The following is a 23,208-nucleotide window of genomic DNA, read 5'->3' on the forward strand; positions in this document are numbered from 1 at the left end:
CCCTGTCCTTGTCACATGACAGGGCTGAGAGAAGACAAGAATGTGACTTTCGCGCAATTACTATTTTGGCTTCTGTTCTCTCCTCTGATGGGCTTAGGGTTAGGGGAAGAGTTTTGAAATTGGCTTCTTTGTCTAGTGGTCAGCGCATGCTGCTGGAGTTCTTTAGATGTTCCGTCTGGGAGGCCGGTGCTGGGGCACTTGTAAAGATGTGTCCGGCAGGCACCTAAAAAAAGAAGTTGCCAAACGTTCGTGCTGCAGCGTTCGCTACGTGCTGTGACGCCCGCCCTGGAGGCTGTGTGGGTGGGTGGAGAGGAGCGTGGTTACAAATGGGGATTCAGTTCCTGTGCCGGTAACAAGAGATTGAGCTCTGGTGCAGAAGGGGAGAGGTACGCTCTAGTGCTTGGGTTGTGGGGCAGAGAGGGTAGGATGGGCTGCGGTGATAGCTCCTCCCTTCTCTTGCAGCTGGCTGTCTGACCTGCGAGGCGGTGGGTGCAGGGAGGCTCCTGAGCCTCTTGCCTGCTCTTCCTTCTGGGCCAAGACACTTTGTCACTTGGGGTGTCATCTTGGCCATGCTGGAGTCCTTCGTGCCAGCAAGCCCAGGGTTTCCCTCCGATGCTCATACCAGCTCCCGCCCTTCTCCTGACTGTGTCCTTGGCACACGGCTGCTGCTGCCAGTAAGAGAGAAATTAAAGATGTTGGGGGCGGGGGTAGCCGATTCTCCTGACCATTCAGGACTGGCTCAGGTGGCTCTGTACAGTGCGGCGCTCCAGAGCTTTGGCTAGTCTCCTTTTCAGTAGCTTAAGCAAGTCGTGAGCCACCTGCTTTTTTCAAAGGGGGGGGTTAATGTTATCGATACCCCCATCTAACGTACGAGGGCTCCGAGGGTCTGCGGATGATGGTGACTTGCTCCAGCTCACACAGAAGAAGGGGGCAGCGAGGTTCCCATTTGTGGTCCCTGGGTCCCTCTGTTGTCTGGGTCCCATGCAAACTAACACCTCCCTCGCTGGGCCTTTGAGGGGGTTACCTTGGCAGCAGCCCAGGGATCCCTGCTGTGGAGTACAGTGGTGGGATGACACAGTATGAACATTCAAGTCCATTGGAAGAGATTCCCTCGATTGGGAAAACGCACCGCTAATTTAAGTAGACTGATGGGTCGTCTGTTTCACGTGTGACTCTAGTGCCGGTTTGACAGCTCTGCCCCACCCCCTCACCCTCCGTGGATCCACAGGACAGCCCGGTCTCCTGTCCACGCTCTGTTAATTGGGAAACGAACGCAGCACTTACAGTAACACGAGCCACACAGCAGTCACCCCACAAGATCCACCGCTGCCCAGCTGCTTGGCTCGCGCGCTGCTGCCTCCCTGCTCCCAAGTTAGGCCGGAGTTTATCCGGAGGGCGAGCTGTGTGGTAAGGAGCTTTGTCACCTCGTGGGTCTGTAAAACGCTGTTGCTGTGTGAAATGGCACAAGCCCTAAAATCCAGGCTGAGCCCTCTGCCAGGGCCCGGCCCCAACCTTGCACTTCCCTTCCTTATCGGGGAACTGGCAGCCTGTGCAAATGGAGCCAGCAGGGTTTGGTCCAGGAAAATCTGCCAAGTGGAAGGTTTGATCTGCCAAGCCTCCACAGAATCTCGTTCTCTGCGTTTGCAAAGGGGGAAGGGCCCTTCTACCCCAGGTGACTGCCTGTCAGCGCTGTCTGACACACCCCTGGCTGCAGCTGCGCGTGGCTCCCAGTGACGAGGACCACAGCAGCAGGCCTTAGGGGCTAGCGACTGACTGAGAGCTGGCTGCACGGTGTTGCCTTTGGGGCTCTCTGCTAGCTGGGGAGCCCTGGCACTGGCTGAGGAAGGGACCAGTGGCTGCTTGAATGGCCCCAGCTGCTGCAGCGAAGGGATCTGACTTTAGTTGCAGAGTGGAAGAAAACAAATCTTTCCTGTAACTGCTTAATACGAATTGGCAGGCAGTGAGGGCTTATCAGCTAACTTCCTTCTCCCCGAGAGGGCAGGGTGGGTGTTAGCTGCTGCTAGGCTGGAATAATCTTTGCTGCCTTAAAAACCACAGGACTCCCATGGTTTTTCAAAGGTACAGCTGGGAGGTCGGCTTGCTACCCCTGGAGGTGGAATTCCTCCTTGCATCCCCAGGACTTTGCAAAGCGGGGAGCTGTCCTACCGTTCTACTCCACTGCTGTGGGCAGAGAGTTCAGTCTGCAGGGGGAATTCCGGGTGTAGGCCTTGTCTACGCGACCATCGACCTACAGTTACGCAGCTTGCGCGACACGAATAGCACGGGCGTCGGTCCGCTCCCCGTGGTACCTTCACCCCGGTAAGTCGGCAGCTGCCGCTCTCCTGTTGACGCCGCTTGGTCTCCTCGTTTTGGTGGCGTGCCGCAAAGCGCGGGGCAGTTGATTTATCGTGACCCTCGCTGGATCGATTGCTGCCCGTCGAGTCGATCCGGTGAAGACCTGCCCCTAGATCTCTTTGCTGAGGCTGCTAACTATTGTGCAGCTCATGAGCTTTGGTGATGGCAACACCTTGCTGCCGGGAATGAAACGGAAACTTCCCCCCGCCCCCCAATTTATGTAGGACACGGAGCAGCCGCTGGAGATTGCTGTTAGCGTGGGTTAAAATCGAGCAGGTGACCTGGAAGTGAAATAATCTCGCTCTTCCCAGCCCCGTGAGCCAGCCACACGCTGTCTGCATGCCCGGTGCTCCAGCCCGGATTGCCTTGGGAGCCAGTGCTCGGTGGTCTGGAGCCTTCCGTGCCCGGCCGACTCCTGCATGCCAGGACCAAGCTGCAGCTTCGCCTCCAAACAGCTCTTGCCAGTTTCGAACCTTTTCGCCTCCCAGGCAGCGAGGTTTGAGCTTCGGCTGATGCTCTCGTCCGTATGCTGAGGGGGGCTAATGAAATGCAGCGGCCGCTGCTCTGCAATGGGAGAAGGCCCAGGCCTCTTCTGGGGTTCCTGTGGGCCCCAGGAGAGCGGCCGTGGGGCTGGGCGGGAGCTCCTGCTCCGTGTGCGGAGTGGGAGCCGCTCTGTGTCCGCTGCTTCCCGCGGGGGTTCTCTCCCTTGGTTTCTCACATGCTTCCACGGACTCAGAGCTGCCTCTTTCTTGTTCTCAAGTCTCGCTCAAACAGGCTGGCTCTCGGAGGATATTCCAGTCAGGGGAAGGGAGGAGATGACAGAGCCCCCTTCTCTGTGTGGGACATCCAGCCGAGGCGGCCTCTCCGTCCCAAGATGGGACACGAGCTGTGCGGACTATCACACTGGTGTGCGACCGGTTCATTGTCTCCCCTCGGCGTGCGGGTGTACATCTGGGTTGGCACGCAGAGGAGAGGCGACTCCGCAAGAGCAAGTGTGCACGGGAAGCCAACTTTTTCAGCCGGCTCCCCGTGCCCACCGTCTCCTGTGGAGCCACCTGCCCCAGCCTTGCAGTGCTGCCTCTGTATCAGAGGCAGTGGGGCAAATGGGAGCTGGTGCTCTCCCCTTTCTGCCTCTGATAGAGGCAGCAGGGGCAGGAGGCATTTGTGTGTAACCGTGAAGGTTAATTGAGGAGCCCGGGCCCATTGGTTGCCCATTTGAACGTCTACACTGGCATAACCCTGCTCCAGAGACGTAGGCGCTTTGGGTCCTGTGATAAGCAGGCAGGTTGCTCAGCGTGGCCATCACTGTGAAGTCTTGTGTAGAAATGTTCTTTTGTAACCGCTTACAGCGGCACTTGGGGAAATTGCTCCAGACATGTCTCTGCTTCCTGAGCCGGGGGGATGGGACCGTTGTTTGCTGGGTGGTTGCAAAAGGCTCCCCCACCTGTACGCCGCCGTGCGCTCTGAGACACAGCACGGCGGGCAGTCGGTGTGGAGAGCTTGCAAGCTGAGCGCCTTAGGAGACCCGTGGGCTCAGCCCAGAGCAGCGTCCGTCCATCTTGGCCAAGTCCCGTTGGTGACTGACGAGCACGAACGGCCCGTGCTCAGCGGACGAGGCCAGCCATCACGCGCCGTAGGGCTTACGAGCTTTCCTGTAAAAAGGCACGGTCAGCTGCTCTTCCGAGCCTCCTTCGCTGTCTCTTGTGACGCGCTCGCAGCGGCTGGCAAGCAGCACTTCCTTCCCGGCGGCTCCCCCTCCCGCTGGAGAAATGCTCGTTTGAATGTTGCCTGTTTCCGGTGCCGAGGAAGCTGCTCCTTTTTGTTCGCTTCTGTCCGTAAGCTAGCACCGCCGGGAACGCCAGGGTAGCCCCCAGTTGTATCTTGGCAGTAATCCCAGCTCCTGCTGCCCCAGGCTCCCAACATGCGGGGGAGGTTAAAATCATTGTGAACAGGCCAGCCCCTCTCCCTGCTTTGTCAGGTATTAACCAGGGAAGATGCCATGGAGCAGGGCGAGGGCCATTCAGAGGGACGTGCTGGTTTCAAGCCCTTGGGGTGTTTCTTGGCCTGGGGATTTCAAACTTTTTTTTCTCATGACCCAGTTGAGGAAAATCTTTGAGGCCGCGACCCACCAGGATGTGACTGGAGTGCGCGCTCCGGGGTGGGGCTGCGGAGGGGAGATTTGAGGTCCAGAAGGGGGCTCTGGCTTTGGGGGTGTCAGGGCTGGGGCAGGAGGGGCTTCCCTAGAGCAGCTCCCGGTCAGCTGTGCGGTGGGGGGGCTAAGACAGCTTCCTGCCTCCCCTGGCACCGCACACCATGCTGCCCCCAGAAGCACGTTCCCAGCCCATGGGAGTGCTCAGGGCAGGAGCAGTACACAGATCCCTGTGTGCTCTCTCCTCCCCTGCAGCCTCACCTAGGAGCTGGCCCTGCTGCCAGCTGCTTCTGGGGCACAGCGTAGTCTGTGGTGCCAGGACAGGCAGAGAGCTGCCTTAACAGCCCTGTTGCACCGCTGACTGGCAGCCACGTGAGGTAAGCCCCTCCCGTCCCAGCCCTGACCCACCCCAAAGCTCTCACCCTCAGCCCCACCCCGGAGCCCAGCGCACAGTCAACCTGCGGAACTCCTCGCCAGAGGATGTTGTGAAGACTAGAACGTGAACAGGGTTCAAAAAAGAGCTAGATAGATTCATGGAGGTTAGGTCCAGCAATGGCTGTTAGCCAGGAGAGGTAGTGATGGTGTTCCTAGCCTCCGTGTGTCTGGAAATGGTTGACAGGGGAGGGATCATGTGATGGTTCCCTGCTCTGTTCTCTTCCTCTAGGGCACCAGGCATTGGCCACTATTGGCAGACAGGACGATGGGCTAGAACAGGGCTACTCGACACGCGGCCGTTGGCGGCCTGCGGTGCAGTTTGGGTTTACGCGGGGCTAAACACACGGCCCGTGGGTGGGAGCCAAAACAAAGAAGTCGTCAATATAACGGCCTGCTGTTGAGATGCGTTTGTCGTTAAATTCCTGGCCTGTCATTGCTCATTAACAGTGCTGTCACGTGGGTGGAAACGGGGGAAATGTCACATTTTATTAACATCAGCAGAACTGACTTCGGTGGGGCCTGCGTGTTGTGCAGTCTGGCCTTCATCTTGTACTCGAGCCCGTCAGAGTGAAAGAAGCTATTTGCATACATTTGCATATAGATTTGCACATCTATGCAACCAACTTAAATTGTGGCCCTCGGCATGTGCTGTATCATTGTGGCCCCCCCGGGCTAGCTGGACCTTTGGTCTGACCCAGTAGGGCCGTTCTGATGTTCTTAGCACCCCCGTTGGTCACCTGGCCCCCCTGCAGCAACAAGCCCCAGGACCTGCCGTTCCACACCCCAGGACCGGGTCGCGACACAGTACGAGGTAGTGCACGGAGTGTCTCTGTGAGCTGGGGGGGGAGGGAGTAGAGTTCTCGCTGTCCTGTAAGTTTTTCTTTCTGTTCTTGGCTCCCTTTCCTGCTTGTTTTCAGGCCACAGTGTCAGCAGTGGCCCATGGTCTGCGCCATCTCCAGGTGCAGCCCCATGGAAATCGCTGGTGCGTGCTGGGTCAGGTTGGCCTGTCCGGCAGGGAATAAACAGAAAGGAGCTGCATGGAGGTAGCGGCTTTCCCCCGACCGGGTGGAACAGACTCTGCAGCTTCTGCCCTGTCTCTGCGCCAGCCCTGCTCTGTTTCAGCACATCCAGTGCTCTTCCTGGCCAGTCTGCTGAATTCTGTATCGCCTGAGCCTCCCTTCTGGCTTCTCCTTAACAGCCCTGCATCTCCCCTCCAGCGCATGGCTGCCGCGTGGTTCCAGGGGCTCATTTCACAGCTAGCTTCAGTTACCTGTTGGCGGTGGACGCTTCCCCCCTCTCCCCGCCCCTGTAGCCCAGGGATGCTACTGCATGTTCTGTTCGGTTTGCCTGCTGTGTATCGAATGTCTTCTCCTCCTCCCCCACCCCCAAAAAAGGTTATGCCAAAAGCCAGGAAATTGGGCAAATGGCTTTTAGACTGTACTGCCATCAGGGGGACCAAGCAGAAGCCCTGTAGCCAAGTATGGGGCGTCTGCCTCCACTTGGGTTTCCCCACCTCATGTTGGTTTACTTGGATTTGGGGCAGATCCTGCAGGATTGTCCAGCCTGGCGCTAGGGATGCAAAGGGGCAGTTATCCAGTAAGCATTGCCTTGCCGGCAGGCTTACGGGGTAGCAGGTTAACCAGCACCCGGCCGGAGCACGTCCTCACCATGGCCTGGCATGGGCGGGGAGCTGCTCTGGGCCACTGTGTTGCGGGCGGGGGCTGCCCTAGCGGCCCCCACCTGTGGCAGGCCGGTTAAGTGGTTAAACATATTGTTTACCTGGTAAACATTTTAAACAGGATTTTCCCTCCCTACCTGCCCAATGGCCGTCATAGGCGGACTCTATGGGACGGCTTTCCAAGCCTGCCATTGCTCCTCGTTGGCATTCGGGAAATGCCACAAGTCGCTCCTTCACCTCCCCTCCCCCCTTATAACAATAATTAGCTCTGCGAGAGCCCACCGCCAGGACTGAAGCTTGGTCTGCAGCCTTGGTGCAGGCCCTGCCGACACCAGGCATGCTGCTCTGACTCTCAGTTGCTGAGCCGATGGAGCTGCGCCAGGGCCGGGCTCCCTGCTCGGAGTCTCGCCGGAGCTGCTGGGGCACCGTGCGAATCTCTTCCCGTCTCTGCCTCACTCTTCCCAGCAGCGAGACGGGTTTAAAGCCCGATTCCCAGTGGCCGAGGTCCAGGGCTGAGGCAGCCGCCGATGAGAGCCTGGCCTCCGAGCGGTAGCACTGTTGTCTGGGGGGTGGCGAAGCAGGGAGTTGGCGCTGCTGTCTGGCTGCGTTTTTCCTAACGCTGTTCCTCCCCTCCTGGCAGACCTTTTGTCTGAATTGGCTCCGGGTTGAAGCCGACGGATAATGGAAACACTCCCCTGGCAATGTCTCTGGGGCGACTCCTCCGACGTGCCTCTTCGAAAGCCTCTGACCTCTTGACCCTAAACCCCGGCGGTGGCGGCGGTTCGTCCTCCGTACTGGATGGGGAGATTATCTACTCCAAGAACAATGTATGCGTCCACCCCACTGAGGTGCCACCAGGTGTCGGGGAGCATCACCCAGGTGATGGGGTGCTGCACTCGCTGTTCGCTTTTCTGTCGGTCTCGGGGAGCGTCCGCATGTCCGTGCCTGCATGGGGTTGGTGTGCACCTCCGCAGTTCAAGGGTGTTGCCATGGGGGGTGGGATCTGAGAGCTTCCGTGGTCGGGAGGGACCGAGGAAAGTGCCATCACACCGCACTGATGGAACAGGCAGCCCCCGCAAAACCCCGATATCTGCTTCCTGCGCTAAAGTCAGTGTAGGGCTTCTCTTTAAGCCAAAAGCTGCTTTCTCCCCCTTCTTCCCTGCCAGGGGGACCCCGTGTATCCATGTGAATGAGCACCTGCTACTGGCTTCATATTGTAAAACTAGCCAATTAGCCCCTCATAAGATGGATTTTCAGGTCTCTCCTCCACGTTGGTCTTCTCTCCTGAGCCTCTGGTCTCTCGCTCCGTGTCTCTCTCTCTCTCTCTCTCTCCTCCTCCTCCTACCTCTTCCCCCCCCCCCGCTCTCCTCCGCCTCCTGCCTCTCCGTCTCTCTCTTTCTCTTGTCCTCCCCCTCCTGTCTCTCACTCGGGGGACCGCGGAGCCCAAACGGCCCGGCTGAGCAGCGCAGAAGTCAGCCAAGTGCCACTGCGGGAGGCGAAGGACGTGATTCAGGCAACAGCGCCACCCAGAGGGAACAGCCAGTATTTCGGCGTTACAGAGTCAGACATTGGGCTACTATATATAATAATTATTTTGCAAAGCATGGGTTTGCATTTGGCTTTTGTGTGTTCCTGGCTATTCTGGGCTGGCTTTCCAGGAATCTTTTTGACCTCTAGCTCTCCTAGGGCTGTTACTCGGGCATAACCAGTGTCGAGCTCCCATGTAGAATGGTCTGATTAAACAACAGTGCAAATTTGACATGAAAGTCTGTCGTTCAAAATTCTCTCTTGATTAGTTACATAACTCCTCCCATCAGGGGCCTGAGATGGGGGCATGTGACTACCCAGATTAGAAAGTATTCGGCTGGCAGATAAAATTCAGTGTTGATAAATGCAAAGTAATGCACTTTCAAAAACCTAATCCCAACTATACATATAAAATGATGGGTCTAAATTTTCTGTTACCACTCAAGAAATATCTTGGCCTCCTTGGGTATAATTCTCTGAAAACATCCACTCAATGAGCAGCGGCATCAAAAAAGCTAACACTGTTGGGAATCATTAAGAAAGGGCTAGATAAGACAGAAAATATCATATTCCTTCTATATAAATCCCTGGAACACCTACATCTTGGTTACTGCAGAAGATGTCACCCCATCTCAAAAAAAGATATCTTGGCATTGGAAATAGTTCAGAAAAGGGCAACAAAAACAGAGGTTTGGAATGGCTTCCATATGAGGAGAGTTAACTGGGACTTGTCAGCTTGGAAAAGAGATGGCCAAGGGGGTTTATGATTGAGGCCCATAAATTTATGACTGGTGTGGGGAAAGTAAATAAGGAAGTGTTATTTACTCTTCTTATCACACATGCACTAGGGGTCACCCAATGAAATGAATAGGTAGCAGATTTAAAACAAACAGAAGGAAGTATTTCTTTACACAATGTACAGTCAACCTGTGGAACTCCTTGCCAGAGGATGTTGTGAAGACCAAGACTTGAACAGGGTTCAAAAAAGAACTGGGTAAATTCATGGAGGTTAGGTCCATCAATGGCTGTTAACCAGGCTGGAGATGGATGGTGGAGACAGGATGCTGAGCTAGATGGGCCTGTGATGTGACCCATTCTGGCTTTTCTAATGTTCTTATTCATAAACCATTTGCAAATAACGCATTTCAGGTGGAGAACTCTGCCCAGTGGCTGGATTGCTTTTGCCCAGCTGTATTGGTAGTGAAGAGGGAGGGGGATAAATATGGCTGCAAAATGTCCTGTGAATGCAGCTTAAGTCCTAACTGGTTGGCCGTGTGCTCTCTTGAAGGCTATATGTGCTTGTACATGGAGAAGGATGAGCTGCTTGGCACCACGCTGATCCTTGCCTGGGTGCCAAACTCACGCATTCAGAGGCAGGATGAAGAAGCGCTGCGCTACATCACCCCGGAGAGCTCCCCGGTCCGTAAAGCGCCCCGCAAGCGTGGCCGCCATGCCCCGGCGTTCGGCACCCTCCAGCAGGCCTCCCCAGCTGATCAGAAACGGGCCGTGATCCCGAGAGACGAGGAGATCCTGGCCGTGGCTCAGCTGGTCAGAGATGTGGCTCATCTCGGCTCCCCTCCTGGAGAAGGGGAGAAGCTGTCTCCGTGTTGCCTGGCAACTGACGGGACCCACGATGCCACGCAGCCTGCCCACAGTGACTCAGGAATCGTGTCGACAATCAGCTGGCAAGAGGAGCAGACCAAGTCGGAGGGGACGGAGGAAGGGCTGGACTGCAGGCCAGGCCAGGGGGAGGACGAGGGCTCCCTGGAGCTGTCTGCAGACGACGTGAGCAGGGACAGTACTTTTGACTCGGATTCTGACGCCTTCTCCTCCCCGTTCTGCCTCTCTCCCATCAGCGAAGCCCTGGGGGGAGGCAGCAGCTCTGTGTTCCTGGATAACGAAAGCAGGTGAGTTGGTCGCGTTTTTACAGCTTCCTGGTGGGAGGGGCGGAGGTGGAGGGAGGCTGAAGGCTTACGAGCGTGAGGAGGCCGAGGTGCTTAAAAGCCGCGCTGAGCTCGGTCTGACTGCTCTTGCTGTGGCTTGGCCGTAGTCCCCCTGCTCGAAGTTCCATTCCCTTCCTTTTAGGGTATAACCGGTGAGCCTCCCCTTTAGCGGGGGGGCTTATGGTTCAGGAGAGACTAGAGTCAGCTCTTCACCTGCCCTAGCAGGGGGCTGCTGCAGACCATCGGGGCCCACCACAGGCAGGCGCTGCTCTGCCCCTGTCCGTGTGGGCCTGGCTTCCCCACTGCAGTGTACAAGCTGGCTCCCTGGGAGTGGGTCAGGAGCGCGCTGGCTGCCGGCCCTGTCTCCAAGGGCCAAACAGTCGTGTAACCGCTCAGTTTCGATGCAGCTACACGGTTAATCGCTATCTAACATCCCTAGCGCAGAGCTCCGCTAAGCGTCAGACGCAGCGTGTGAAACCGGGTAACCGCTGGGATTTGTAGCCGTTCCACAGTGACACTTTAAAATTACTTTTTTTACATCCCTGCTTCCTTTGTATCCAATGTGGAAAGCCTTTGGGGACGGTCCCTGAGTTGGCCGGCCCCTCTTCCGCTCAGTGGAACCCGTCAGACTCTTCCTCCCTTCTGTGTCCACAAACGCATTCTGCAGCGCTCCCCCAGTCACCTGCAACGCGAACCCGGCCTGTCTGGCGCAGGCATCTCTCATGTGCGTCCCTATGGCATCCACGGCTCCTCAGCGGGGCCTGTGTAAGTGGTGTGGTTCACACCTGCTGTAGGCTGCATTTGGGCACGGGGTGGAGACCTAGGCAATGAATGAATGACTTGAATGCCCTTGCATCCTTGTTGTACGTTGCAGTAACACTGGACAGTATTTCACGTCTGTCTGGCCTGTATTCCCTGCAGCTGCTCCCACCCTTCAGCATTGGTACAGCTGCGTGTGCGACAGTCCCTAGGCTAATTTAGGGATCCTCTTGCTATTTTGAAACTGCCCTGGAAACTGGGTTCAAGTCCTCCTTGGTGTCTCCATGCCCAGAATGTATGGAGATTTGTAAGTTGGACTGATTTTGCCACTTTATGGGCTGGTCTGAAACCAGGCCGGGTAAAGGGAGTGTCGAGTCAGTTGTAAGTCTAGCTGCCCTCCCAAAGCCTCGGTGCTCTGAGCAGTTCGCACGCGCTCTGCAGCTCTCCAAGGCTGTCTGGAGTGGAGCTGGGGGGTGGATCGACGGAATGTGATTCAATACAAGTTCCAGAATGGTGCAGCTGCCTGGCATGCCTGTGCTCCAGCCTGCCGACGAGAGCACCTTCGTGTGGCCACAGGGCTGTACTGCATGCAGGTCCGTGACCTGCCCAGAGCACATAGTGGGGTTCAGGTCACGGGGAAGCCGTGTTAGTTTGAAAACGTGTGCATCTGACCCTGGTATCCTACGCTCCTCGCCGCTTTTACCAGTCAGCCCCTTGTTGGGTTCCTTACGCGAGGTCTGATACTTGGGATTAAAGTGAAGCTGTTAATAGGGAAGTGGTTTTCAAAATACGTTTAACGACACAGCACTGGGATTATTAAATATTGCCATTTTTAATCCCCTCCCTTCGCTCTCTGGTTACTCCATGTCCTTCGCTCAGCCTGAATAAGTGAAGCCAGCTAATCTATTGTTAGGAACTACCTGATAGAACATGAACATAACTCACACTAGCACAGGGAGGACACCAGTTTCTCTTTTAGAACGTGGTTTTCTGTCAGGATGACATCTGAATAAAGCCATGAGGAATTTGCATTTATTTCCAGTGCTTGGAGTCTCTTGGGGATGGCAGGTCTGCTCCTGGCGTTACGCAGAACTGTTGCAAAGACAGCTCATGTTGTAAGGTGGTCAATGCCAAATTTCCAGTTGAATTTGGCCCAAATTGTAGGCTGCTTTTAATGCAGCCTAAGTGCAACGACAGTGCATCCCTTATCACTTTTCAGCTTAGGTGGAAAGCTTTAAAAATAAAAAAGTTCTCCGATTGTATCTAACATACATGCTCTTCAATGTTGCCTATAAGCTGTGCGCTGCTTCAGCCACTGCGGGGAGATTCAAATGCTGCTGAGCTGATTAGCAGAACTCCCCCAGCTAGTTCCTTGGGATGGTGCACTTTTGTACACACCTCCATGTACAGAAAAAAAATATTCCACACATGGATGGGGAAAAAATCCACACACGGGTGGAAAAGATTAGAGGCAACCTTGCTCATCGCTATAGTGCGTATCTTCCACGAGTTATTGACTTAATCCCACAGATTGAAGAGTGATCCCCGTTTTACAGGTGGGGAACAGAGATACGCGATCCAATCAGGAACAGACCATGCTGAACCCAACTCGGAGCCCACATCTCAGAAACCCTGATCCAGAGCCTTACGCACAAGACCGCGTTTTCTCAACAGCGCAGCCATTTGCTGTGGCTCTAGATCAGGGGTTCCCAACCTTTTTTGGTCCCTGTACACCCTTGGCTTTTAGTAAACCTTCCCGTACCCCCTATTCAATATGAAAGGAAATAAATTCTAGACTCTAGAATCCACAACTTTTTTCACTAACACGACTACTTTTGGAATATTTCAATTAGGATAATCTAGTTATTTACCAAATATTCCCCGTACCCCCTTGACAAGCTTCTTGTACCCCTTGGGGGGTACGTGTACCCCAGGTTGGGAACCCCTGATCTAGATCCTGCCAGTGAAATTGACGAGAGAGGGAACAGGAACAGTTGAACTTCTCCTCCCAACTGAAATTCAGAAAATTAAGCCAACGGTGATAAGTCAGACGTCTAAAAATGGGTTCAACATTAGGCATCTGAGGCAGAGTTAGTGATGACACCTCACCACGCTCATGGTCCATATTGATGGGGTTCACAGTCATAAGATTTTTAAAATAGTTGAAATAACGAAATTTACTGTTTCATTCTGACACTTCATGGTGGTGTAATCAGAGGGGTCCTGACCCAAAGAGGAGTTGTACACGTGGGGTGGTTTGCAAGATTATTGCGGGAGGGATGCGGGGGTTGCAGTACGGCTACACGTTGGATCTCTCTGGTCTGGCGCCCTCAGGACCTGACCGGGGCCGAACTAGAGAACTGCTGAACCCCAGCAGGCCCATATTATCTGGCAGCATTATCAGCACTTCCACTGCTTGCTGGAAGACATTTGGGGTAACTTAGAGCTAAAGAACAGCACAGAACCCTGAGCGCCAGGCCTGGTGGCTGCAAACAACCTTTATGGGATGGTGGGAAACTCGGCCACACCTATGATGAGTGGCCATCCAGCTAGCGCAAATTGTGCTGGACCATGGGTGTTGCCAGACCAGAGAAGTTCAACCTGTACTGCTATTTCTGTGCTGCTACTGGTGGTAGCTTTGCTTTCAGAGCTGGGCAACTGGAGGGTGGTGGCTTCTTCTGGCCTGGAGCCAGCTTTGAAAGTAGAGCTGCTGCCAGCAGCACCGCAGAAGTCAGGATAGCATGGGTGGGGTGGCCATTGTTACTTCTGCACGGCTGCTGGCAGCGAGCTGCTTTCAGAGCTGGGCACCTGGCCAACAGCCAGCCCTCTGCAGCCACCCAGCTCAGAAGACCGTGTAGAAGTAACAGAGACAACCACACAATCCCCGTGTGACTCTCTGCAACTCTTTTTGGCAGGACCCCCAGTTGGGGAGAGGCTGGTCTCCCTCGTGCAGTCTGTATCTAGGGGGAAAAGCACACACAGTCCAGGTTTCACCGCATAGGGCCCATTTTTCATGGCTGTGAATGTGTTAGGGCCCTAGTGACAAGGAAGGAAACATGGTTTTACTTTGCATTTTACCTGTGACTTGCCACAGCGTTGTACAGGGCATGTCTGCCCATCCCGCTCGCGAGCGCCATCTGGTGGCTACCCCAAAGAACTCTTGGTGTTTGTTCGAAAAAGCAGTGGCCACCTTTTTAAAGACACTGTTGAAACAGGCACGTTTCCTGATTTAGTACTGACGTGAGAAGCCCGTTGTGGTGGGGGTGGCCTGCGAAGATCCATACGACCTGGCTGTTTCAGTGTTGGAGGTTGGACAGCCTCTGTCTCCTCCGTTGGTCTGCACGTGGCGCTGTCTTACAGGGCCTTGTAAAGCACAGTCCCTGCAGGCTGTTCGCAGAAATGTTCCATGGGAAACTGAAAAGCTCGTTAGTCTCTTGTATGTTTCTTGCAGCCACGCCCTGCGTTTGCTTGTTTCTAGACACATGCAGGGCCTATCTGCCTAGGGTCCTTATTTCTGCATTTCCTCTGCTGGCTGCTCCCCAGCTGAGTCAGAATGAGACTGTGGATAAATGTCCATTTTGGGAAGACTCATGATATTCCAGCGAGGAATATAGGTCTCCAGTGTCTCTCTGGCTTCCCTTGGTTTTGGGTTGTTTTCATGAAGCTTCTGGGCCATCCCTGAGCTCAGTTCACAAAGCCGAAGGGAGATATTTCAAGGTGGTGGTGTCCACTCCCAGCCCCCCCCCTCCCCCCAGCAGCCAGTGAAGTGATTGAGGACCGGGATTAAGTGAGGTGTTAGGAATAAACAGCAGGTGCCCCCCAGATTCATAGAATCATAGAACACTGGCACTGGAAGGGACCTCAAGAGGTCATCGAGTCCAGCCCCCCGCCCTCATGGCAGGACCCAGCACTGTCTAGACCATCCCTGATAGACATTTATCTAACCTGCTCTTCAATATCTCCAGAGATGGGGATTCCACAACCTCCCTGGGCAATTTATTCCAGTATTTGACACCCTGGCAGGCAGGAACTTTTTCCTAATGTCCAACCTAAACCTCCCTTGCTGCAGTTTAAGCCCATTGCTTCTTGTTCTATCCTTCAGAGGCCAAGATGAACAAGTTTTCTCCCTCCTCCTTATGACACCTGTTTAGATACCAGAGAACCGCTCTCATGACCCTTTTAACCTTCTCTTTTCCAAACTAAACAAGCCCAATTCTTTCAGTCTTCCTTCATAGGCCATATTTTCTAGACCTTTAATCATTCTTGTTGCTCTTCTCTGGATCATCTCCAATTTCTCCACATCTTTCTTGAAATGTGGTGCCTAGAACTGGACACAATACTCCAACTGAGGCCTAACCAGTGCAGAGTAGAGCAGAAGAATGACTTCTCGTGTCTTGCTCACAACACACCTGTTAATGCCTCCCAGAATCATGTTGGCTTTTTTGCAACAGCGTCACACTGTTGACTCATATTCAGCTTGTGGTCCACTATAACCCCTAGATCCCTTTCTGCCGTACTCCTCCCTAGACAGTCGCTTCCCATTCTGTATGTGTGAAACTGATTGTTCCTTCCTAAGTGGAGCACTTTGCATTTGTCCTTATTAAATGTCATCCTGTTTACCTCAGACCATTTCTCCAATTTGTCCAGATCATTTTGAATTAAGACCCTCTCCTCCAAAGCAGTTGCAATCCCTCCCAGCTTGGTATCCTCTGCAGACTTTATAAGCGTACTCTGTATGCCGATATCTAAATCGTTGATGAAGCTATTGAACAGAGCTGGTCCCAAAACAGACCCCTGCAAAACCCCACTTGTTCTGCCCTTCCAGCAGGATTGTGAACCATTAATAACTACTCTCTGAGTACTGTTATCCAGCCAGTTATGCACCCACCTTATAGTAGCCCCGTCTAAGTTGTATTTGCCTAGTTTATTGATAATTCCTTTGAATTCAAATCCCACAATCAGAGGGTTGGAAAAGGCCTGAGTGGTCGAGTCCAGCCCCCTGCTAAAAGCAGGCCCAGTCCTGCATGTATGAAAATAAAATCCGGGAGAGGCTCGCTCATCCAGAAGTGATGAGTTTGCTGCTAGAATTATTGGGTGCTAGTCTCTGACTTGGACGAGATGTGGTTCTCTGGCCTGTGTTGTACCGGCAGATCATGGTGATCCATTTAGGCCGGGGAGTGGGGAGTCCCAGAGGGTATACGGTGCACAGACCATTCCAGACGCTGGGTGCGTCGGGTGCAGAGAGAGCTGACGATGTAACCGAAGAGGCGGAATCTCCCAAGTCGTTGCCGATAGCGGACAGAAGACGTTTCGCAGAAGGAGGATCGTGCAGCTGGGGCGTGCCTGTGATAACACGCAGCCTCGTGCTAAGGAAGGGCCCCACAACATGCCGGTGTCTGCGGAATGCGGGTGGGGAGGGAGAGGAATAAGTGAGAGGCATTTTAGCTTCAGTGTGACCCTTGAAACAGCAAACGGATTCACTTTTAAATGACTGTAAATTCGGAAGAGGGCCCAGTGTTCAGTAAACTGCTGATGCGTTTGCTGGATCCCCCGGAGCGATTGACGCTTCCCCCCCAGCTGCAAAATTCCCAAGGCCAGCAGTGAAGGGGAGACGGGACCCCTTCCTGTGCGTGTTCTCACTGCCCCTTGGTGGAGCCTGGCGCTGCCCTCTGTGCTGGGCTCTCATGGATTTGAGGAGCTGCCGTCTGCTCGGCCGCCATCCCCATAAGTGCGGGAACCAAGGGGTGGGTGGGGCTGCCTCCCCCTGGCTTGAGGCGGTCTCCCTCATAGACAGGGTGGTCGCTTGGCTCAGGATCCGAGGGGAGCTGTGTGAGTCTGTGTCCGCAAAACCCACGAGGAGTCCCGTGGCACCGTCATGACGAGCAGAGTTATTTGGACACCAGCCAAATGGGGTTTTGCCCACGGACGCTGATGCGCCAGTAAATCGGTTTGTCACTCCGCCCTGACGGTGGTTCCGGTGTCCACCACCCTGGCCGTTGCTCGCCATGTGCCCTGCCTGCAGGGAGAGGCTCCGTGTGGGAGCTGCCAAAATGAACGGCAGCTTTTCAGTGGTTTGGTTTGGTGGTGGTAGCATTGGCACGGTTTTTAACCGTCTCCTCTTCCTTCCCTCGCCTGTTCTTCTGCGCCTGCCACTCCACCCTTACTCCCCAGTTCGACGTCAGGGAACGCGTCCACTGTCGAAGGGAATCGAGTCTGGACTCCGGGTTCTGATCCGAGCTCTGCCCTCCCACATTGTACAGCCTTGGGCAACTTACTTAGCCTCCGTTTCCCCAGCAGTGCCGTTGGGCTGATTGTACCTTCCTTCATTCCGGGGGCGGAGTTGCATTTGATTTTCTGTATAATGTCTCTTAGCCAAAGTTCTCGGAGTTGCTTTAACTGAGCATTAGACCGGATCTGTTGAATTGGTCCTGGATTGTGTCTTGTAACTGGGATTTTCCGAGCCTTGCTGTAATACTGGGGTGGCCAACCAGTTAGACACTAAGAGCCAGAATAGCTGTGGATAGTAGTGCAAAGAGCCACGCACCCCTCCCCCCCGAGCCAGACACCCCCAACCGTCCCCCCCGCTCCAACCCAATGCCCCATCCCTCCCTCCGAGCCAGGCACCCCCAGCCCCTCTGCTCTAAGCCATTGCTCCCGCCCCACAGAGCAGGGGTGTAGCAAGGGTGTTATACACACAGAGACAAAGGCAAAATTTGCGCCCCCCATCATTTGTGCTGGGGCCTCAGGAGCAGCAGCACTTGCCTGGTCCCCAGGCCTGTGGTGACACAGAGCCACCGGTGGGGAGGGGGCAGAGCAGTTGGGCGCATGGAGGGGCTCTTCACCAGTGAACCCATTAAGTGGGATGGGGGGACTAACCCACTCGGCTGCAGACTGGCGAGGGCTCCGGGCCCTGGATGAACTAGTCCCAGAAGGCGGGCAGCGCTTGGCGGGCTGCTCCCCCAGAGCTGGGGTCCCTGGCCCGGCCCTGCTGTGCCACGAGCAGCACAGGGTCTGGGGAGCTGCTCAGCCCTGCTGCAGTGAGGGCGAGGGCAGCGCCTGGGCGTAGCGGGCTGAGGCCGGCGGCTGGTGCCCAGGCTCAGGGGCGCTCTGCTTTTCTTGGCGCACGGACTCACCTTCCCTCCCAACCCCCCGCCTGACACAGGGACCCAGGGAGCCTGCTGGGGGCGCTGCATGGGGCAGCAGCCGGCCAGCCCCCACCCTGTCCTCCCCTACGTCCCTTGGCACTCAGGCAGGGGGCGGAATCTGGCCTCTGCTCTCCCGGCTCCCAGTCCTGTCCAATCCAGGCGCCAAATGAGCAGCAGTGGCTCCCGGGCCAGGGGAGCTGGGCTCCTGGGCAGGTCCTTGAAGTGCCACTTCCGCTGCCCGGCCCCGCCTCAGCGGCTAGTCTGCAGGGAGCAAGTGGCCCACCAGCACCGGGCTCGCCACATGGGGCTGTGCACTCCCACCCCAGCCCGCCGCCCCCCAACATGGCTCCCGGGGGCAACTTCCCCCCCTCCCCTGCTACGCCACTGCCGCAAAGCCTGGCAGCCCAGCCCCCCTCTTCTAACCCAATGCACCCACCCCTCCCCCAGAGCCAGGCAGCCCTGCCTCCCCCCTTGTCCCCCCGGTCAGGGCCGGACCGAGTCATTCCAGCACCCCAGGCAGACAGTTTAATTGCGCCCCAGGTTGGGGGAGGGTGTTTGCGCGGCCTCACCCCCGCCCCCGCCCAGCGCGTGGGGGAGGGCACACAGAGCTGGCGGTGGCAGGACGCGTGTGCCCAGCCTGGCTACTGCTGCTGGCGCGCGGCCCGGTGCAGGCCGAGCATGGCCGTGCGCTGCTGGCCGGCGCTGCGGGGGTTAACGTGGCCCCCGCCCCAAGCAGCTGCTGCAGGGTGGCCACTGGGAGCTGCTGCAGCCTGCGATCCGGGAGCTGGGAGCCCCCCATGGGTTGGTGCCCTGGGCAGCTGCCCGGCTAGTCCATGCCTTAGTCCGGCCCTGCCCCCGCTGTAGCCCAATGCCCTCTCCCTCCCCCAGAGCTGGGGACCCCAGCTCCCCCCCTCCTCCCACTCTCAGCCAATGCACCCACGCCTCTCCCAGATTCTTTTAGTAACCCCCTGGCTCTCACCAGAGCCGTTCCCACGTGCGTCTCCCTCCAGGCCCTGGGGTGCGTGCGCAGCTCCAAAGGACAATGGAGCCGTAACCCTAAGAGCCACGTTTCTCTGAGCACAGAGCCGCCTGTGGCTCCACCGCCCCCGCACCGTAACAGTGCCCACCTAGCGGCAGCGCCCCCGCAAGGATGGCAGCGCTGCTCGACCATTTCCACGCTTGTGACGAGCTGCCGGCGCTGGGCTCCGTCAGGGAGCTCGAGGCTGGTTGAGGGGCCGCTGTTGGCATCCACTCTCCCACTGTAAGGTAGGGGGTGGCCCCAGGGCTCCAGTGGTGTGGGGTGAAAGGCAACGTTTCGCCATGCAATTAACACCCCCCTTCCAATTCTGACGTATGAGCCGGACGCTGCTGCAGCTCACCCTGCCGTAGCCGCGCTTGCTCTCTGGGACCGGCCCCGAGGCCCAGGGTTCTGTGTGCTGGACGCAGCAGGTCTGCGTGACACGCGCGCCAGGCGGCGTCTGCGGAAGCTGACGCGTTTACGTGGCCGGGTCTCGGCGGAGAGCTGCGCGGTGGCTTAGTTCTCGGCGGTCCTAGACCAGTGGGTCTCAGACTTCTTGGCCTGCAGCCCGTCCCGCTCAATGCAAACCTTTCTATGGACCGCCAGCCCGCCCTCCGTGCCGACACGGGGTGCAGGGGGAGGGGGTGCAGGCAGGCCTGCCAAGTGGGGTGCAAAGGGACAATTGCCCTGGGGCCCAGAGCACCTTTGAACTGCCATGGGAGCGCCGGCGTGCTGCTCTGCACAGCAGTGAGGGCTGGGGGGGAGGGGACTCAGTGCTGCAGAACGGGCGGTGCTAAAGACTGACTGCCCTTGGCCCCGCCTCTTCCAAGGGTGTAGAGTGTAGGGTCTGAGCAGGAGGGAGGGCTCAAGAGCAGGGGGCGGGGTCTCAGTGGGGAGGCGCATGAGGAAGATTGGGGACACTTAGCTGGCTCCCCATCCCCCCACCGCTCCTAGGCACCATGTCTGTCACCGTCTCTTGCTGCTCCCATTGGCCGCAGTTCCAGCCAATAGGAGCCGTAGGGGAAGCTTCCCTGGGCTGCTGTTGGCTGGGGAGCAGGGAGGCAGCAGTGCGTGGAGCCACGTGCTCCCCCTGCAAACTGAATCCGACCCGCGAGGCTTGGGGCTCTTTGCTCCTTCTCCCTCCCCCCCGCCCCAGCAGCAAGCCGCCACTGGCGCTTCAACCTCGCGGGGAGGTGGGCGGGCGTGGGGATGGGCTCCCTGCGCCTCGAGCTACGGGCCCTGTGTTGAGAGCTCTGTCCTAGACAGACCCACGTTCAGAAAGGGAACAAACAAAACTCCTCTCAGACGGCCGGGGGAGGGGGCGCAGCACAAGGAACAGGCTCCTCTGGAGTTCCGCTTGATGCAATTTTTGCCGCTTTCTTGCACAGCCTGTTGTCGAGCCTTCCCCGGGCGGGGTTTAATGAGCAGGGGAGCTGCTGAGCCGAGGGCCGTGGCGGGGCCGCTGGTAACAGAGCGCACAGAGTTGCATCATGCTGTTTTGGCCGCTCACCATGCTGTTCAGGCCTCTGCAGAGTAAGCTGGAGGCAGAACTGACGGGGCCGATGAGCAGAAATGAATGAGAACTGGCCGTCTCTGGGGGGCCGCGGGGGGCCGGGAATTCATCTTCCTCGGCCAGTGCCCCAGCCTCCCGGCTGCCGCAGAAGTGATTAAATTCTTCCTTACGGTTGTGGGAACTGATCTCTGCCTTCACGGCCTCCTGCAACCTGTTGCGGCATCTCGCGTCGCGCTGCCGTCCTGCTGTCGTCCCTTCTGCCCCGGCATGGCGCCCTGGCCCTGGCCCTGGCCGTAAGAAAGGAAAACATTCGTCTGCAGAGCAAGGAGCCCCGCCCAAGGCCACGGCAAAAATGTGCAGAAGCTGAAATCCCAGCCCGTTTGTTGTCCCCGCCTTTTGATTTGAAGGCAGCGAGGTTGTGACTTGGGCACGAAGAGCAGCTTGGGAGGGTCAAGTGCTTGGGGGAGTTTGGCCAACGAGGATGCCAGCTCTTAGGGTTTATTGGCTTGGGAGATCTCCAAGCCCTTCGTGAAGGAGGTCCGTCTTGTTCTACCTGTGGTACATCTGGGGAAACCGAGGCATGAGGCGGTGACACGACTCACCTCCTGGGTCACCATGGGCAAGTGGCAGAGCTGGTAGCATACCCCTGGCCTGCCAAGCCCCATTCTGGGCCAGCCGAGGGACTCCCCTGTCGTGCTGTGTGACCAGGTGGGGGTGCTCCAGGCAAGAACACCCAGGAGGGAGGACGAAATGGAGCGAGGGAACGGGGAAAGGGCTGTCGTCCCTTCCAACTGTTTCCACAATCTGGAGGATTCATTTGGGCGGCCTTTTCTCACTGTGATGTGCTGCCAGGTTGCTGAGGAAGGGACGAGAGGGACAACTGCTAAGTAAAGCTCCTGGAGAGCGTTACAGCCGGCAGAGGGGGGCGCGAGGGACTGCTAGGCCGGGACCTGAGCTAAGGAACGTGCAGCAAGGGCAGACGAAATACTGCCCCTGCGCACATGCCGGAAGCCAGGGACGAAGCATCGGGGGCAAGACGAACAGAGCAGTGAGGTGATGCCGGCGGGCTCCTAGAAGCCTTCCATGGCTTTGCTGGAGATGCCAGCAGCTGTCTCACAAATGGCTCCCGCGCTTGCTGTTAAAATGAGCGTGGCCCCTTTGCACGAGCCGCGTGCGCGGTGACCAGGTTTCCAGGGTGTTTTCCCTGGGCCGTCTGTCGCGAGTGCCCTGCCGAGTCACAGTTCCCAGGGGGACCCTGGACTTGCTGAGGGCATCTCTGGAAACCACCCACGTTCTGCCCAGACCCTTGGCTCTAACGTTTCTCTGGCCTTGGCGGGGCGCCCCGGTGGGTGGAGGGAACTCAGAGTGTGGGTTGCTTGTGCCAGAGGGTCGTGTGCCGGCGAGCGCGCTGGCAGTGCAGGGTGGGGCCTGCTGTTCCCTGGTCGGCCTGCCCAGAGCTTGGCAGCAAGTGCCTGCCTGTCCCTCAAATCATGCAGACTAGCGGTGCAAGGCGGGGAGCTGCGGTCCCGCGTGTGGCCAGCAGATGGCAGGCGCTTCCCAAATGCAGCCAAAGCCAGGTGAGCCGGGGCGTGCCCCAGGGAAGGGTCTGCTCAGCTCCTCCCCAGCCCTGATGCAACCCGTCTGGCCCTTTGGGAGGCAAGAAAATGCTGCCCCAGGAGAGCAGGGCCAAGTCAAAATTTGGCTCCCGGTTTTAGCCCCCTTCCAGCACGGTGCTCTGCCTGCCCTGGCCCCCAGCGCCTGGAGGAACGTCGGGGGTTCTCTCCAGCGGGTGCATCTGTGCAAACCATCTCTGCCGCTCAAACGAACGGCCCTGCCCCTCCGACAGGAGAATCACCTGCACACGCCAACACCTCGCATACCGCGCTGCTGCAGAGCCACGTGGCGGGGGGGCGTGGCCTCTGACCTTTCCCCTTGAGACACCAGCTGGAGCATCCGGCTGCCGTCAGGCCCCGGGCCAGGGTAAAGCATTCGCTCCCCCTTCTCCTGCCAGGCACAGCGGGAGGACACAACGGTGGCACGTCCAAAGGTCTTGGCTTTTACAAGCGTCCGAGATGCATTCAGGCGACGTGGATGTGAATGTGTTTTAAAGTTGTCTTAAAGCGCAGCTCCGACCCCTCCCAATGCTGCTGTTCCGGTCCGGAGCGCACACTCCCACCTTCTCTCCGCGGCACTGCGTGGCCCATAGCCCCCTGGGAAGGGCGCTAATTATTCACATCCGTAGTGCCACTGAAATGTTGAGCTCCAGTAGTTGGGTTCTAAAGCCCCGTGTCTTCTGAGCGGCAGGAGCCTTTCCCACATGATTGGTGCAACCTGGGAGCTTGGCTCTTCCTGCTTTGCCTTCTGACCAAATAACCTTTCCCCAGGGGCAAAAGAGATGGGGGGTGTCTATAAATATCCTAGCAGGCTCAGGGATGTGGGCAGGTCTTCTGGACTCCGTCATCACCCTGGGGGCTTTCTTCAACCAACAGCTAGGCTGGTAGGAGTCCTAGGTGGCTCCTACCTTTAGCTCGGGAAGCTTCGGGCTTGTCTGCATGCAGCTCTCGGGCTGCTAGAACTAGGCTGGTTTCGAAACTGGGAATGAGTCAGAGGTACTTGCACACTGCTGGAACTACCTCCGTGCTAGGACACTGCCCTGCTTCACCTGCATCTTTCTAGAGCGGGGTGG

The 23,208-nt window shown here is 57.0% G+C and overlaps 1 protein-coding gene across 6 annotated transcripts in view; it reads left to right on the forward strand.

Annotated features, from left to right (window-relative positions):
- The window catches only part of TBC1D16 (TBC1 domain family member 16), a 54,292-nt gene that overhangs the window by 13,807 nt on the left and 17,277 nt on the right, over positions 1 to 23,208 (forward strand). For 2 of the 6 annotated variants that reach the window (XM_075904123.1, XM_075904120.1), the window contains exons 2-3: positions 7,258 to 7,496; positions 9,433 to 10,051. In XM_075904123.1, the coding sequence (XP_075760238.1) occupies positions 7,319 to 7,496; positions 9,433 to 10,051 (797 nt within the window). In that variant the 5' untranslated portion in view covers positions 7,258 to 7,318. Of the gene's footprint in view, positions 1 to 1,922; positions 2,320 to 5,856; positions 5,983 to 7,257; positions 7,497 to 9,432; positions 10,052 to 23,208 lie in introns of those variants that run through there. The other 4 variants (XM_075904121.1, XM_075904122.1, XM_075904125.1 and 1 more) reach the window with 4 other exon arrangements.

Source organism: Pelodiscus sinensis, chromosome 20, assembly GCF_049634645.1.
Source record: "Pelodiscus sinensis isolate JC-2024 chromosome 20, ASM4963464v1, whole genome shotgun sequence".
NCBI classification, from domain to species: Eukaryota; Metazoa; Chordata; order Testudines; family Trionychidae; genus Pelodiscus; species Pelodiscus sinensis.